Here is a 16,982-nt window from a genome sequence, read left to right as displayed (position 1 = left end):
TTGACAACACCACCTCGAATCGCCAACCCATTCCAAACTTTCCCCCCCAGAAACTCCTACGGAGAAGGAAAAAGTCGTTGTTGGTTTACTCATGAAAACAGTTCACGGGAACGTTAAAATACTGTATATGGACATGGACATGGCGTGAAACGCCGCGTGTAGCGGTGCTCCATCACTTCTTTTCACTGGTAAGTCGGGAAACTTATTAACTCTAATAGTGGAAATCACCAGGTAAATGAGTATATCGTAACTAAATGTAATCGAAAAATGAATTATTTTTTTTAATGGTCGCCAGTTTCTCCGCTTTTTCAGTTTTTCAAAGTCTTAGTGGACAATAACTTACTGGACTGGTGGTACCAGCCGATGATGTACCATTTGTGAATCGTTCACGACTCATTGTTTTTATGCAAAGGCTGACTATGACAATATGGGATATTATAATCCATCTGTTGCCTTAAAAGTCCCCAAAATCAATTAGAAAAATGTTATAATCTCAAATTAATTAGTTTTTGTATTATTCAAGTAATCGTTTTTAGAAGATCGAATCGAATCCAATTTAATATTAGAGTGATATCTCGTTTTTCGCGGTTAATGGGGACCAGAACCCGCCGCGATAAGTGAAAAACCGCGAAGTACCCCCCCAAATATATAATAGAAATAGAAAAAAAGGAATATATATATACATATATATATACATAAAAAAGTGAAGAAGAAAAAAACATGTCTTATATGCATCTCTTTCCAATGCTAAATCTGAATAAATACATTGAAAAAAATATACATATATATATATATATATATATATATATATATATATATATATATATATATATATATATATTAAGGATGTAACGGTACATGTATTTGTATTGAACCGTTTCGGTTCGGGGTCCTCGGTTCGGTACGGGGGCGCACCGAACGAGTTTCTGACGAAATGTAAAATGCTGTCAAATTTAGCGTGTTAACGGGCGGTAATTTTTTTGAATTAATCACGTTAAAATATTTGACGCATTTAACGCAAGCGCGGAATGCCCGCTCATGCTTCCCATAATCCCACTGTTATGTCCCACGGACGGCTGCTAAGGGCGTAACATAAAACGAGACACGCACACAAGTTACAAGTGGACACAAATTTATTCACACAAGTCGAACTCGCACTAACAAAATATACAAAATGCGGAAGAAGCTGGCTTCAGTGTAAGCCCAGGCCAAAACAACAAACAAAATGAAACTACACTTGAACCCCACCCGCTAAGTAAAAAAACCGATCGTAAAAAAACCCCAAAACAATACAGTCACTAACCTGGTTTCTACACTAAACAAAACGGGTTGAACGAAAACGGCAGTTTACCTCTACTGCTGCGGTGCTCTTATTTACAGTGGTGAACAAAAACGATCCAATAACGAATGAACACAAAATACCTCGCCGAAAAAGCGGGAGTGTAACAAAATAGCGATCAAATGCACAGGTGAATGAATAGCGAGCAAATAGCTGGCGAGGAGGTACGCGGCACGTATGCTGTCAAATGCGAAGTTGCGAACTCTGAGTGTTGACTGTGAAATGACGAGCGGTCAGATGACTTTTGTTAGCGCTGCCTTTAGTTGGTTAACAAGACTCAGGCACAATACAACACACACGCGGGTATGCAAGCTCAAACAACGGCCTAATAGTATTACCCAGAGCCGTATTACCGTGTATCGGATTAGCTGCCGTAAAGCAAGTGTCGTTATTGCCGCAAATGTAAACAAAGCGCTGCATAATGGGTACATGTCAGACAGCGGCTAGTTCGGGTGGCCCGTCAGCGGCGGTGACGTCGTCAGCCCATCCGGCGTCAATCAGAGTAGCCACGTTGGGAGGGGAGGCACTGGCAGCCAGTTGGCGGACGCGGCGATCAGATGACTGACAGTCTCAAAAAAGATAACAATTAAACGGCCAGGGCCGTCGCACCACTCAGAAGTGCAGTGAGCAGCGCGGGTAACGGTTAAATGTTAACATGGAAGATGGGTGGCCCGCTGGGTGGGGAATTCAATTTAAAAAGGAATATAGATGGAGCAACTCTTCACTTCAGTGTTGCAACTGCTCAATTTTGCACATCAGATATTTATTTTAAAGAAAAAGTCTTAGCCAAAGTTATTTTTATTTTGTTTTTCAAAATATCTAAATTTCAGAATATTGTATTTTCTATTTTTGAGCAGAATTCTAGCTTTGTATAGGCTAATGTTCCTATTGTTGAAAGCACAAAAGTGTGTAATAAACAACTAGCACATTTATATTTTGCATTTTGTTTTCTTACTGTACCGAAAATGAACTGAACCGTGACCTCAAAACCGAGGTACGTACCTAACCGAGATTTTTGTGTACCATTACACCCCTAATATATATATTGTATATACTGTATATATTGTATATATATAATATATACATATATTTAAAAAAAATTTTTTTTTTACATTAATTAATTTATTTATTTATTATCCTTTTTTTTAATAAATAGTTTTTACTTTTACTTCATGCTTCAAACTTCGCGCCCTCAGTCCATTGCAGATTTTTCTGTCCTGAGCGCGATCACGTAGTCGTGACTCTCCCTCTCCCTGCTCTTTGTTCGTCAGAGAGTGAACTGAAGTTGCTTATTAAAGTAAACGATGATTGACAGACGGTTAAGCTTTGATCTTGCCAGACACTCAACCTTGAAAGCTCCGCGTGTGTCAATCATCATTTAACTTGTTAAACAGTTGCTGTGGCAACTCATTGTGTGTAAGTTTGCAGCTGGAGCGGATTTGAGTGGACTCACTCTATGAAGCATTTAATAAAGACTAGCACTTTTTTTTCTTTTTTTAAATGGATTGGGCATCTACTTTTTTCTTGTTAAAAAATAATTCTGTGGGAAAGTAACATGTTTGAAACTCACCATAATTATTACATTTAAAGTACTTAAAAACATTTACCTGTATTAAAATACATATATATATATATATATATATATATATATATATATATATATATATATATATATTAAGTTTTTTTAAATTATACTTTGGGGAAAAAGGTGTAAAATATGTCTTATATGTATCTCTTTACAATGATAATCTGAACACATACATTGAACACAAAAAAAAAAAAAAAAAAATAGGGGATGCGCTACTTCGCGGTTTTTCCTCTTATCGCGGCGGGTTCTGGTCCCCATACCGCGAAAAACGAGGGATCACTGTAATTATATTTTAAACATGTTACTGTCCCACCGAATTATTTCTAAACAAGAATAAAGTGGAAAAATGCTTGTCTTTGTTAAATGCGTCATTGAGTGAGTCCACTCAAATCTGTTCAAGCTGCCCACTGTCACACAATGAGTTGCCACAGCAACTGTTTAACAAGTTAAACAATGATTGACGCATGCAGCGCTTTGTAGTAAGCGTCTCTGGCAAGGTCAAACCTTAACCATCTGTCAATCATCATTCACTTTAATAAGCAAATCCAGTGCACTGCCTGACCAAGAAAAGCGGCAGGAGCGAGAGTGAGAGACTACGTGATCGGATCGGGACAGCTCTAAAAATACTGCACTTATTTATTTTTTAATTGAAATAGAAAATCTGCCATGGACTGAGGGCCCAAAGTTTGAAGTATGGTATCAAAAAGTATCAAAAACAGGTTTCAAACTGTAACAGCTCTACCTAAAGAGGATAAACATTCATATGCATTTAGCTTTTCACTTTGCCATCACCAGTCTTTACCACAGCAGAAAGTGACAAAAATAAGCCTGTGGAAGCCAGCGTACAGTCGTCCTCAGCATGTTTGTAGTCTCTTTGCTCAGATGCCAGCTGTGTAATGAGAGGTTATTACATGGAGCAGAAAGCCAGGCTTACTGTCATGTTGGCCCGCCATTAAAAATGATCATCCGTCATTCTCTTTTATCTGTTTTCCAACGACAGCACTGGAAAATTTTCAGCTATACTGATGATTTTCTATACATAGCCGAACAAAGTGTTATGCCGACTGCCTACACTTGTCGAGCTGGGCTAAGCGTTGGAGTATTTCAGGTGCTGGTTAGTGGCAAAACATCTGGGCGGCAAAACTCACGCTGACGCTTTCTGTGATATATACAGTCGTGGTCAAAAGTTTACATACACTTGTGAAGAACATAATGTCATGGCTCTCGAGTTTCCAGTTATTTCTACAACTCTGATTTTTCTCTAATAGAGTGATTGGAACAGATACTTCTTTGTCACAAAAAACATTCATGAAGTTTGGTTCTTTTATGACTTTAATATGGGTGAACAGAAAAAAGGGATCAAATCTGCTGGGTCAAAAATATACATACAGCACCGCTAATATATGGTAATATGTCCCTTGGCCATTTTCACTTCAATTAGGCGCTTTTGGTAGCCATCCACAAGCTTCTGGTAAGCTTCTGGTTGAATCTTTGACCACTCCTCTTGACAGAATTGGTGCAGTTCAGTTAAATTTGATGGCTTTCTGACATGGACTTGTTTCTTCAGCATTGTCCACAAGTTCTCAATGGGGTTTAAGGCAGGACTTTGGGAAGGCCATTCGAAAACCTTAATTCTAGCCTGATTTAGCCATTCCATTACCACTTTTGATGTGTGTTTGGGGTCATTGTCCTGTTGGAACACCCAACTGCGCCCAAGACCCAATCTTCGGGCTGATGACATTAGGTTATCTTGAAGAATTTGAAGGTAATCCTCCTTCTTCATTATCCCATTTACTCTCTGTAAAGCACCAGTTCCATTGGTAGCAAAACAGCCCCACAGCATAATACTACCACCACCGTGCTTCACGGTTAAAGGCCTCACCTTTTCTCCTCCAAACATATTGCTGGGCATTGTGGTCAAACAGCTCGAACAGAACTTTCCTCCAGAAGGTCTTATCTTTGTCCATGTGATCAGCAGCAAACTTCAGTCGAGCCTTAAGGTGCCACTTTTGGAGCAAGGGCTTCCTTCTTGCACGGCAGCCTCTCAGTCCATGGAGATGCAAAACACGCTTGACTGTGGACACTGACACCTGTGTTCCAGCAGCTTCTAATTCTTGGCAGATCTGCTTTTTGGTGATTCTCGGTTGAATCTTCACCCTCCTGACCAATTTTCTCTCAGCAGCAGGTGATAGCTTGCGTTTTCTTCCTGATCGTGGCAGTGACAAAACAGTGCCATGCATTTTATACTTACAAACAATTGTTTGCACTGTTGCTCTTGGGACCTGCAGCTGCTTTGAAATGGCTCCAAGTGACTTTCCTGACTTGTTCAAGTCAATGATTCGCTTTTTCAGATCCATGTATGTATATTTTTGACCAAGCAGATTTGATCACTTTTTCTGTTAACCCATAATAAAGTCATAAAAGAACCAAACTTCATGAATGTCTTTTGTGACAAAGAAGTATCTGTTCCAATCACTCTATCGGAGAAAAATCAGAGTTGTAGAAATAACTGGAAACTCAAGAGAGCCATGACATTATGTTCTTCACAAGTGTATGTAAACTTTTGACCACAACTGTATGTGTCAAAACTGAATATGCCATTGTACATGTACAAAGAAGTTCATTGTGACAGTATGTACTGTATGTGGCTGTTGCAGAGAACCAGGTATAATGGCAGAAGGCGAGGAGACCATGAGTCAAGAGGACTGGAAGGACAAGTGTATGGTCCTCGAAGCTCTGCTCATGAAGTTCAGGGTTCAGATTATCAAAATCCGAGAGCTAACTGCTGACAAGGTTGGTTGAAGCTCATCTTTTTCTACTTTAACTGGTAACCACACTTTAAATCACTGAAAGTTTTAGCATTCCTGTAGTTAGAGGCAATGTATGGAGAAGTATAGAGTACTGTACAGTATATTCTATAGGACTGCTCGCTTCTACTTTGGGAGTAGGGTGAATGAATAGCCTCTTTCAAATTCAATAAAAATACACGGAAGGAAATCAAGAAGAAATCTGAGTTCATATACAAATATTATTTAATGTAAGGAAAAGACTGCTGTTCAGGGTTTAAAAACATAATATCTACTGTATTTGAACAAATAATAAAAGGCAAATAGTATATACAGTGGGGCAAATAAGTATTTAGTCCACCACTAATTGTGCAAATTCTCCCACTTGAAAATATTAGATTGGCCTATAATTGTCAACATGGGTAAACCTCAACCATGACAGACAGAATATGGGGAAAAAAACAGAAAATCACAGTTTGATTTTTAAAGAATTTATTTGCAAATCATGTTGGAAAATAAATATTTTGTCAATACCAAAAGTTCATCTCAATACTTTGTTATGTACCCTTTGTTGGCAATAACAGAGGCCAAACGTTTTCTGTAACTCTTCACAAGCTTTTCACAAACTGTTGCTGGTATTTTGGCCCATTCATTCCTTCATGCAGATGTCCTTTAGAGCAGGGGTCCCCATCTGCTGAGCCGCGGACCGGTACCGGTCCGGGCCGCAAAGAAAAAAATAATTTAATAACGACCGCATTCTGGCCGAATTAACCCTGTGCCCCTGCTTAACACACCAATATCTCTGTCTACTCTAGATATAATACTACGGGATGGATTACAACGTTGTCATAGAAGTCCATTGATTGGACTGCTAGCAATACATCTTGTTTGTGTATATAATATATCTATGTGCGCTTGTCCTCGATAATAGCGTATTACAAGGCCGCGGCGCAGCACATTTGTTCCCGGAAATAATTAGCCCCCACACGAGCGAAGATAACAGGAAAACAGACGTCTTTGGAAATACTTTTACGGCAAAAAGGATATTTTTATGGCGAAAATGGCACCTGACGAGCCTACAACCTCGAAGACCCACGAACTGCGAAGGAGTGGATTCGTGACCCGTTTGTGAATAAACAGAGAGATCGCAAATGACAGCGACCTTATTAAAGGTACATTTGAGACAACAACACTACCGAGGTTCTGGATTAAAGTCATTCTGGAATATCCTGACATTGCGACAAGAGCGTTGAAAACCTTGCTAAAATTTCCAACATTGTACCTTTGTGAAGCAGGCTTCTTAATTAATGTTTAACGACAAGGCGAAGTCGTTAATGATGAGCGCGGTGTGCAGCTGTTGTGTGAAGCTTACATGGCAGGATGAATCTGAGGAGAACTTTTCAACAAGTCCTTCCATGATCAAACGTAAGTTAATATTCCTTTCTTTTAAGAAAGTTTGTAGTGTTTACTTTGGAATCGCTGCATTTGCGCATTTTGCGGCTATGTTTAACGTTACGCGCATGCGCAGAACAGCATCCTTGCAATTTTTGATGGGTTGCAAAATTTGTCAGAACACCGGTCCGTGAAAAAAAAGACCCAAATAACACCGGTCCGTGGTGCAAAAAAGGTTGGGGACCCCTGCTCTAGAGCAGTGATGTTTTGGGGCTGTCTTTGGGCAACACGGACTTTCAACTCCCTCCTCACCCTGTGGCGTCAAAATGATAACAAAAATGGGAAGCAAAAATCCCAGAACCACACGAGGGGGCCTAGTGAATGACCTACAGAGAGCTGGGACCACAGTAACAAAGGCTACTACCAGTAACAGTAAAGTTTGTAGGCTATCCGCTACAGTCAGGTATTATTGGAGCCACCTAGCACAGTAGCATCGCTTTTGCAACGGCATCACGTTCCCTTGCCTCCTCCCCACTCCTGCTCTGCTCTCTCGTCTCTGTGAGTCTGTCTTTCTCAGACTTTTCTCACGTCAGTCAACCAACATAGTAACGCCTAGTAACGCACGCCTTTCTCGCCTCAGTAATAGTAACGGCGTTGCTAAGATGAGAAAAGTAATTAATTAGATTACTCACAACTGAAGAAAATAACGCCGTTATATTCTAACGCAGTTATTAACAACACTGATGCTGTCATGCTCATTAATATTCCTCTCGGGTCCAAATTGAAACGGTTGAACAGATGACATGTTTATGTCACTTAAGTCATACTCTGGAAGCCGGCAGCGTAACCATGTGATGTCACCGTCCTGCGACGTCAACAACAATGGCGACCCACTTGTTGAATTAATTTTACAAATTGTATAAAAACGAAAATATCAAGAGGGCTTTCAATATCAAAATATTTTAACTCATAATAATATTTAACTTTTACGATCTACAAGTCTTTCTACCCGTGGATCCCTTTAAAAAAAATACCTGTATGGCAGTAAATTGTATGCTACTATGTAGACTGTAAAAAGAAAAAAAGCCTTATTCATGTGACATGAATCAGAGGAGGGGCAGTTTCAGCCATCCCTCTGAGCTGACGAGTACTGGGATGGCCAATGCTGCACAGCGGCCTAGATCTGAAACTGTTCTCCAGGGAGCTTTATTATAAACAGCAGTCTCACCATGAACACTGTAATCTCTTAGTATCAAGTCAGAACAATGTTTAAAATAGTCTTCTAATTCTATGTTTTAGTATAATCACACTCTAAAGGCATTCTCTGGGAAAAAAAAAGTTATATTCTTACATAGTCAGTCCCTCACTGTCTAGGTCAAACTGCTGATGCCATGAGATCATGGTTAACATGCAGTCCCCTGCTTATGTTTGGTCTATGCTCTTGTACTGCCAGCCCTGCGAACAAAACATGTTATTTTAAAGCTGTGTGGTGATGCACAAAAGCCTCTACAACCCCCTTTTCGATTGCTGAAGATGATACACATAAGCCATTTACTGTGTATTTGTCAAACCTTGTTTCTGTTGTGCACAGAGTCCACTACACACTGTTGATTTGCAGACTTGGCAATGTAATGAAATCCTAGAAAGCATCTGAGAAACGATACATCAAGAATGAGGGCATGAAAATAAAGTAGAAAGAGGAGGGGAGAGGCTTGTAAAGCCTGAGCTCCCCAAGGGAGGAAATAGCTAGTTTGGTTAACTGTGTGTGTTTTCATACACGTTTGTTGCAGAATGGGGTCATTTTGAGTTTGTTACACGTGTCTGTGTTTTACTTCAGTCAAATTTAACTTCTTTGACTTCTCTCTTCAACCAAATACTCTTGCTAATTGTTTTTTTTTCCAGTGAGAGTACTTTCCAGGAATCTGTAAACACTCATTCATGTTTTTCTAATGATTGCGTGGGTTTTTCCCTTTGTGACTGTAGCTTCCTTCTACATTCCAAAACATCCTCAGGTAAAGATTCTTCATTCTAATTCTTGAAAGATATAGTATACATAGTAGCTGGATAGTACAGTGGTTAGTGATACTGATTGAGGTTGGGGGGTTCGAATCCCGAACCGTTAATGCTGCCAGGCCTATCTCAGCACATGAAAAAAACAATACAGATGCAGTCACATCGGCTCGAAGGACGCCTGGGTTAACAAGGTCCGCGTCAATTGCTCGGGAACCATGGCTATCTGATGTGAAATGGGCTACTAGAACAAGACATACAGTGGGGCAAATAAGTATTTAGTCAACCACCAATTGTGCAAGTTCTCCTACTTGAAAAGATTAGAGAGGCCTGTAATTGTCAACATGGGTCAGCCTCAACCATGAGAGACAGAATGTGGGAAAAAAAATTGAAAATCACATTGTTTGATTTTTAAAGAATTTATTTCCAAATTAGAGTGGAAAATAAGTATTTGGTCACCTACAACCAAGCAAGATTTCTGTCTGTCAAAGAGGTCTATCTTCTTCTAACGAGGCTCCACTCGTTACCTATATTATTGGTACCTGTTTTAACTCATTATCCGTATAAAAGACACCTGTCCACAACTCAGTCAGTCACACTCCAAACTCCACTACGGCCAAGACCAAAGAGCTGTCGAAGGACACCAGAGACAAAATTGTAGACCTGCAACAGGCTGGGAAGACTGACTCTGCAATAGGTAAAACATTTGGTGTAAAGAAATCAACTGTAGGAGCAATTATTAGAAAATGGAAGACATACAAGACCACTGATAATCTCCCTCGATCTGGGGCTCCATGCAAGATCTCACCCCGTGGCGTCAAAATGATAACAAGAACGGTGAGCAAAAATCTCAGAACCACACGGGGGGACCTAGTGAATGACCTACAGAGAGCTGGGACCACAGTAACAAAGGCTACTATCAGTAACACAATGCGCCGCCAGGGACTCAAATCCTGCACTGCCAGACGTGTCCCCCTGCTGAAGAAATTACATGTCTGGCCCGTCTGCGGTTCGCTACGGAGCATTTGGATGATCCAGAAGAGGACTGGGAGAATGTGTTATGGTCAGATGAAACCAAAATAGAACCTTTTGGTAGAAACACAGGTTCTCTTGTTTGGAAGAAAAAGAATACTGAATTGCACCATACCCACTGTGAAGCATGGGGGTTGAAACATCATGCTTTGGGGCTGTTTTTCTGCAAAGGGACCAGGACGACTGATCTGTGTAAAGGAAAGAATCAATGGGGCCATGTATCGAAAGATTTTGAGTGAAAATCTCCTTCCATCAGCAAGGGCATTGAAGATGAGACGTGGCTGGGACTTTCATCATGACAATGATCCCAAACACACAGCCAGGGCAACAAAGGAGTGGCTTCGTAAGAAGCATTTCAACGTCCTGGAGTGGCCTAGCCAGTCTCCAGATCTCAACCCCATTGAAAATCTGTGGAGGGTGTTGAAAGTCTGTGTTGCCCAACGACAGCCCCAAAACATCACTGCTCTAGAGGAGATCTGCATGGAGGAATAGGCCAAAATACCAGCAACAGTGTGTGAAAAGCTTGTGAAGAGTTACAGAAAACGTTTGGCCTCCGTTATTGCCACCAAAGGGTACATAACAAAGTATTGAGATTAACTATTGGTATTGACCAAATACTTATTTTCCACCATGATTTGCAAATAAATTCTTTAAAAATCAAACAATGTCATTTCTGTTTTTTTTTCCCACATTATGTCTCTCATGGTTGAGGTTTACCCATGTTGACAAGTACAGGCCTCTCTAATCTTTTCAAGTGGGAGAACTTGCACAATTGGTGGTTGACTAAGTACTTATTTGCCCCACTGTATATGTGCTGTATGCTATATGTGGTCTATATTGTGCTGGTGCACCTTAAGAAAAAAGTTAGGCGCACCATTGCAACCAAATCAAAAAGTAAGTGTGGAGCCTGGGCAATATATGTCGCAATGTTCATTTTTTCCAATTTCGTTCATGGCCAATCCCAAATCTGGCACATATCTGGCCAAAAGTATTGGCACCCTTGCAATTCTGTTAGACAATGCTCAATTTCTCCCAGAAAATGATTGCAATTATAAATACCTTGGTAGTAAAATCTTCATTTATTTTGCTTGCAATGAAAAAACACAAAAGTGAAAAAGTGAATTAAAAAAAAAAAAAAAAAAGTCATTATCACTTTACGCATAACTCCAAAAATGGGCTGGACAAAAGTATTGGCACCCTCAAACTAATACTTCGTAGCCCAACCTTTAGACAAAATAATTGCGAACAACAGCTTCCGGTATCCATCAATGAGTTTCTTACAATGCTCTGCTGGAATTTTAGACCATTATTCTTTGGCTAACTGCTCCAGGTCTCTCAGATCTCTCCACAGGTGTTCTATGGGATTCATGTCTGGACTCATTGCTGGCCACTTTAGAAGTCTCCAGTGCTTTCTCGCTAGCCATTTTCTAGTGCTTTTTGAAGAGTGTTTTGGGTCATTGTCCTGCTGGAAGACCTCTGAGGGAGATCCAGCTTTCTCACAATGGGCCCTACAGTATGCTGCAAAATTTTGTTGGTAGTCTTCAGACTTCATAATGCCATGCACACGGTCAAGCAGTCCAGTGCCAGAGGTAGCGAAGCAACCCCAAAATATCAGGGAACCTCCGCCATGTTTGACTGTGGGAAGGCCTCGTCCACCCCCCCGACCAGAGAACATTCTTCCAAAACGTTTTTGACTTTCTCAGGTAAGTTTTGGCAAACTCTAGCCTGGCTTTTTATGTCTCTGGGTCAGAAGTGGGGTCTTCTTGGGTATCCCTACCATAGAGTCCCTTTTCATTCATACGCTGACGGATAGTACGGTTTGACACTGTTGCACCCTGGGACTGCAGGACTGCTTGAACTTGTTTGGATGTTAGTCGAGGTTCTTTATCCATCTCTCGTCAATTTTTCTTTTCCGTCCACATCTAGGGAGGTAAGCCACAGTGCCATGGGCTTTACACTTATTGATGACACTGCGCACGGTAGACACAGGAACATTCAGCTATTTGGAGATGGACTTGTAGCCTTGAGATTGCCCATGCTTCCTCACAATTTTACTTCACAAGTCCTCAGATAGTTCTTTGGTCTTCTGTCTTTTCTCCGTGGTCAATGTGGTACACACAAGGGCACAGGACAGAGGTTGAGTCAACTTTAATCCATTTTAACTGGCTGCAAGTGTGATTTAGTTATTGCCACCACCTGTTATGTGCCACAGGTAAGTAAGAAGTGCTGTTAATTACACAAATCAAAGAAGCATGATTTGATTTTTCAAAGGGTGCCTATAGACCCTACTCACATGACGTCACAACCACGCCTCCGCGCCATATTCTCCGTCAACTCGTCGTGTTGACGCATTACCGCTACGTAAATTCCTCCTATTATGGCGTGTTTTTCTGCTCGTTAACATTAATAATCAAAATGGTGAAGGCGTGTGTGGCAGTTGGTTGCAATAACAGAGAAGATAGATGGAGAGACTTGAAGTTCTACCGTATTCCGAGAGACCCGGAGAGGAGAGCGAGATGGACTGCTGCAATTCGACGAGAAAACTGGGCTCCAAACGATTACCACAGATTATGTAGTAGTCATTTTAATATCTGGTAAGATGCATTTAATACGTATATATTTAGAGGGTTTTGGGCTGACAACCACAATTAAGATCATTGCAAGGCTAATCGCCGACAACATACAGTTTCAAATTCAAGATGCTTATTTCTTCCACCATCATTACATTTTGAATAATATTTAGCTGGTACCAAGTGAAAGAAGCTGGCCTCATCTACGGATCATCAGTTAAACAGATGTGTCCAAACCTTTTGCAAAGGGGGCCAGATTTGGTGTGGTAAAAATGCGGGGGGCTACCTTGGCTGATTTACATAGAACAATATATTTAAACAAATTTTAGCAAGCCCTTCTGTATGTCACATTTGCTTTATTATTATTTTTTTTAAATTCATAATTTCATCAATCTCGTCTTTGTGGCGTTCTCTTTCGACACTCGGGCTCTTGCGAAATACGGCTGCTGTGAAATTAAACTAGCTTCATGTTGTTGCGTATATCTTCCCTGTAATGTTGTACATGTTAGCTTGTTTTGTTAATATCGCGTCACATCGCACTCTTTGAAAACAGCGACTTTCTCCTTGCAAATGAGGCAGACACAGCGTATTTTATTGAAGAAATAGTCCAATATCCACCTATCCTTGAAGCGTCGGCCATCGCAGTCAACTTTTTTTATATTGATTGTCGCCATTTTAGAAAATTGGAAGTAAAGGGTCACACGGGGTAATGTTGCTTAGAGTGCTGCTCTTAAAGTTTTTCAAACTTTCGTGAGAATACTCTGAGTTTCTGTGGACAAGATAGTTGTAAATATCAGGGTAGCAGATGTCAGGCAGAGACGGCGAAGACAGCGGGTCGAAAAATATCGATTTAGGCATCAAATATGGATCTGGCGAATGGATCGACCGAAGCTTTTCCACATAACGCCTTTTATGCAACACATCCAATGAGTTTACAGCGTCTGAAAGCACCGGGGCTTCCATGAATTGCACTATAAATTGCACGACAAATTGAAACCATTGAGAATACGGATAAACAATGACGGACAATATGGCGGCCGGATACAGCGACACGTCATTCTGTGACGTGTGTGAGTAGGGTCTATACTTTTGTCCGGCCCGTTTTTGGAGTTTTGTGTACAATGATAATGATTTAATTTTTTTCCATTCTCCTTAGTGTTTTTCCATTGCAAGCAAAATAAATGAAGATATTACTACCAAAGCATTTGTAATTGCAATCATTTTCTGGGAGAAATTGAGCATAATCTGACAGAATTGCAGGGGTGCCAATATTTTTGGCCAGCAGTGTATTCACGTTATCTGGTGAAAATTCTTTTAGTTTTAATATCGCAATATAATATCGCAATATATCGCAAACTCCTCCAAAATCTTAATGACAGTTTTTTCCAATATCGTTCAGACCTATTGTGTGAGCATTTAATGTCAATACGATCCAGCTGGAATTAATCCTTTTGGTTCTCAACATGTATATATATATCCGTAGGTAATTTATGACTGAGGCTGCGAGTCATAGCTGCAGAGAAAGACGCTTTGTGAGCTGGCTGCTGACGGGGGAGGGATGGCTAGAGTTCAGGGGAGGTTGGACATAGAGCACCAGTTGTGGAATTCCAGGAATGAAAGTCAAAGGAGAATTTGGATCTGGACACGGAATCATCTGCAAAGTTGACATGGCACTAAAGAGATACAGTATTTGTGTATAGACAACACTCACCAAGTTTATTCATATTAGAAGTAAATAATACTGTGCTGCTTAGATTTTTTTTTTTAAATCAAACTAACGTAGACCCACACTCTCTCAGTTAATCCTATTTGAAGTGCACAGGATGTGACAAAGTGCACACCTTGAAATGATTTTGCCTGTACAGTATCTAACCTCCTGAAGGAAAAAAACATGTTTTTTTTTTTTTTTTCGGGTGGGAGTGTGTGTGCGTGTGGTTGTGTGTGTATAAAATGCAGCTATAGCGTGCTGCGTTGATGCCTTGTAATTAGCGTGTTTTTCTCTGCCAGATGCTATATCTGCAACTTGGTGACGTGCGGCTTGTGGTACTGTGACGAGAGGAAAAGTGTGTATTGGAAAATCTGAGTTAGACTTACCATTTTAATGTTCACAACATACAGAGTTATTTTCCTTTATATTCCTAACTAATTATGATAAATAAATGTTAATGTATCATCAAAGCCCCTAGGTAAAATAACCATGATTGGCTAAACATAACCTTAAATAGCGCCTAGCTGAATATACATTTTTCAGAAGCGACTTCCAAGCCCAACTGTGGACGTATCCAGTTAATCTCATAAACCCAGGTTTGAAGAAACTGTTTCTCTAGCTTTATACTGACACGAAATGAGGGTCAAGCTGCAGAAAGGGCCATGTGTCCAGAAGCGGCCTGGTTTGTGGAAACTATGAATGGCTTTGGCAGGGTGTGGCTGCTTCTCAGAACAAGGAGTTTAGTTTGTTGGTGTGAGCAGAAGGAGAGTGAAGTGGGAGTACCGCCATAGCAGCCTCAGCTGTCCACAATACATCTGAATGCAGTATAGTGTCTCTCTGCAGTAAAAATGTGTTACTGTATATTAAAATACTCTTGTAAATATTCTTTTAAAGCAGTTTTTGAGACAACAAGCTAAGTGATGATGTTATAATTTACCATTCTAAAGCACTGCATTTCAAAGCAATCTGAAATATGTGGAATTTTCACGTCAATGTTCGCATGAAGAAATGTAGACCTACAATTGCCAAGTAAAATTTCTTCCTTTACTATATTTTTTATAGCTACAGTGGGGCAAATAAATATTTAGTCAACCGTCAATTGTGCAAGTTCTCCTACTTGAAAAGATTAGAGAGGCCTGTAATTGTCAACGTGGGTAAACCTCAACCATGAGAGACAGAATGGCGTACCGCACGCAGGCTATTTTTAGACCGTGACGTCGCATCGTAAAGCGGAAGTAAAGCAAAAGTGGGACATTATAGACCCGGGCTCGCATAGACACTACGCAGTTTATGCTACTTTTCGCCGGTAATCTTTCAAAAACGAACATGCCGATCACTCATTGCCTTTTTGGAACTGGTAGAAATGACTCTAGACATTACGACACATGAAGGATGTTTTCTTCATACATTTCCGGAAACCAAAAATTCGGGAGGAAAAAATGTGAAGACCGAATCAACTTGTGCGGACTTTAACACCAGCTCGGTCAATCCATTCACATTTCATATGCAGTAAACATTATGTTGGGTTGGCATGGTCTTTCAGAGGACAAAGAGGTAAGCCATTTTTATATTTTGAACTTATTTTTTTAGCGTAACGTTGTGCCGTACTGCTTCTGTCTGACAATGAATGACTTGAAAAGAATTACAATGGTATCTGACTGCCACTGTTACCGTTTCTGTTGTGTGTGTGTGTATGTATATATATATATATATATATATATATATATATATATATATATATATATATATATATATATATATACTTTAGTAAGGGGGAAGTGTAAATAAATTATAGGATTAAGATGTGTTATCAATGAAAAAAATTAAAAGTGTTCGTTGGCTGTCACTGAGTAGCATTTGCGATCGCTACACAAAGCTAACTAAATTACCCCCAAGAACGGTAAGAGATATAGGACAACCAGAGGATATACAAGAAAGACAGGGCTGATGGTAAAGGATAGCTTGTTGAAACAGGAGAATGTCATTGTCAGTCGCGTCGATAAAAAAAAGCTAAAGCTATGCTTAGGTCGGCTTGTTTTTTTTTTCGTCTTTTCAGCCTTCGACACTAAAGCCATCTCTTTAACTGAACATTTTTATGTTCTTCCACATCTTTGCCAGTCAATTTGGCACCTGGCACATCATTTTCGGAGAGAAATGGTAGGTTTAGCGCTGTAAACATCTCCTTCGCACACGATTTCCATTCATTTCCTATTGGGGACAAACGGTGTCTTGTCCCTACTTAGCAACAGTAGCTAATGTCATGAATATTAATGAGTGGAAGTGACGTGTTGCTTGCGGTACGCCATGTGGAAAAAAAACAGAAAATCACATTGTTTGATTTTTAAAGAATTTATTTCCAAATTAGAGTGGAAAATAAGTATTTGGTCACCTACAGACAAGCAAGATTTCTGGCTGTCAAAGAGGTCTAACTTCTTCTAAAGAGGTCTAACGAGGTGTAATGAGGCTCCACTCGTTACCTGTATTAATGGCACCTGTTTTAACTCATTATCGGTATAAAAGACACCTGTCCGCAATCTCAGTCAGTCACACTCCAAAC

General features: G+C 40.1%; 1 protein-coding gene across 2 annotated transcripts in view; it reads left to right on the top strand.

Annotated features, from left to right (window-relative positions):
• plekhh2 (pleckstrin homology domain containing, family H (with MyTH4 domain) member 2) overlaps positions 1-16,982 on the top strand; it is a 79,731-nt gene continuing 62,749 nt past the window's right edge. For both annotated transcript variants that reach the window (XM_057847683.1, XM_057847682.1), the window contains exons 1-2: positions 1-188; positions 5,585-5,720. In XM_057847683.1, coding sequence (XP_057703666.1) covers positions 5,598-5,720 — 123 coding nt within the window. In that variant the 5' untranslated portion in view covers positions 1-188; positions 5,585-5,597. The remainder of the gene's footprint in view (positions 189-5,584; positions 5,721-16,982) is intronic.

Source organism: Corythoichthys intestinalis, chromosome 10 (genome assembly GCF_030265065.1).
Source record: "Corythoichthys intestinalis isolate RoL2023-P3 chromosome 10, ASM3026506v1, whole genome shotgun sequence".
In the NCBI taxonomy this organism is placed as follows: domain Eukaryota; kingdom Metazoa; phylum Chordata; class Actinopteri; order Syngnathiformes; family Syngnathidae; genus Corythoichthys; species Corythoichthys intestinalis.
This window is presented reverse-complemented; position numbering and strand designations above follow the sequence as displayed.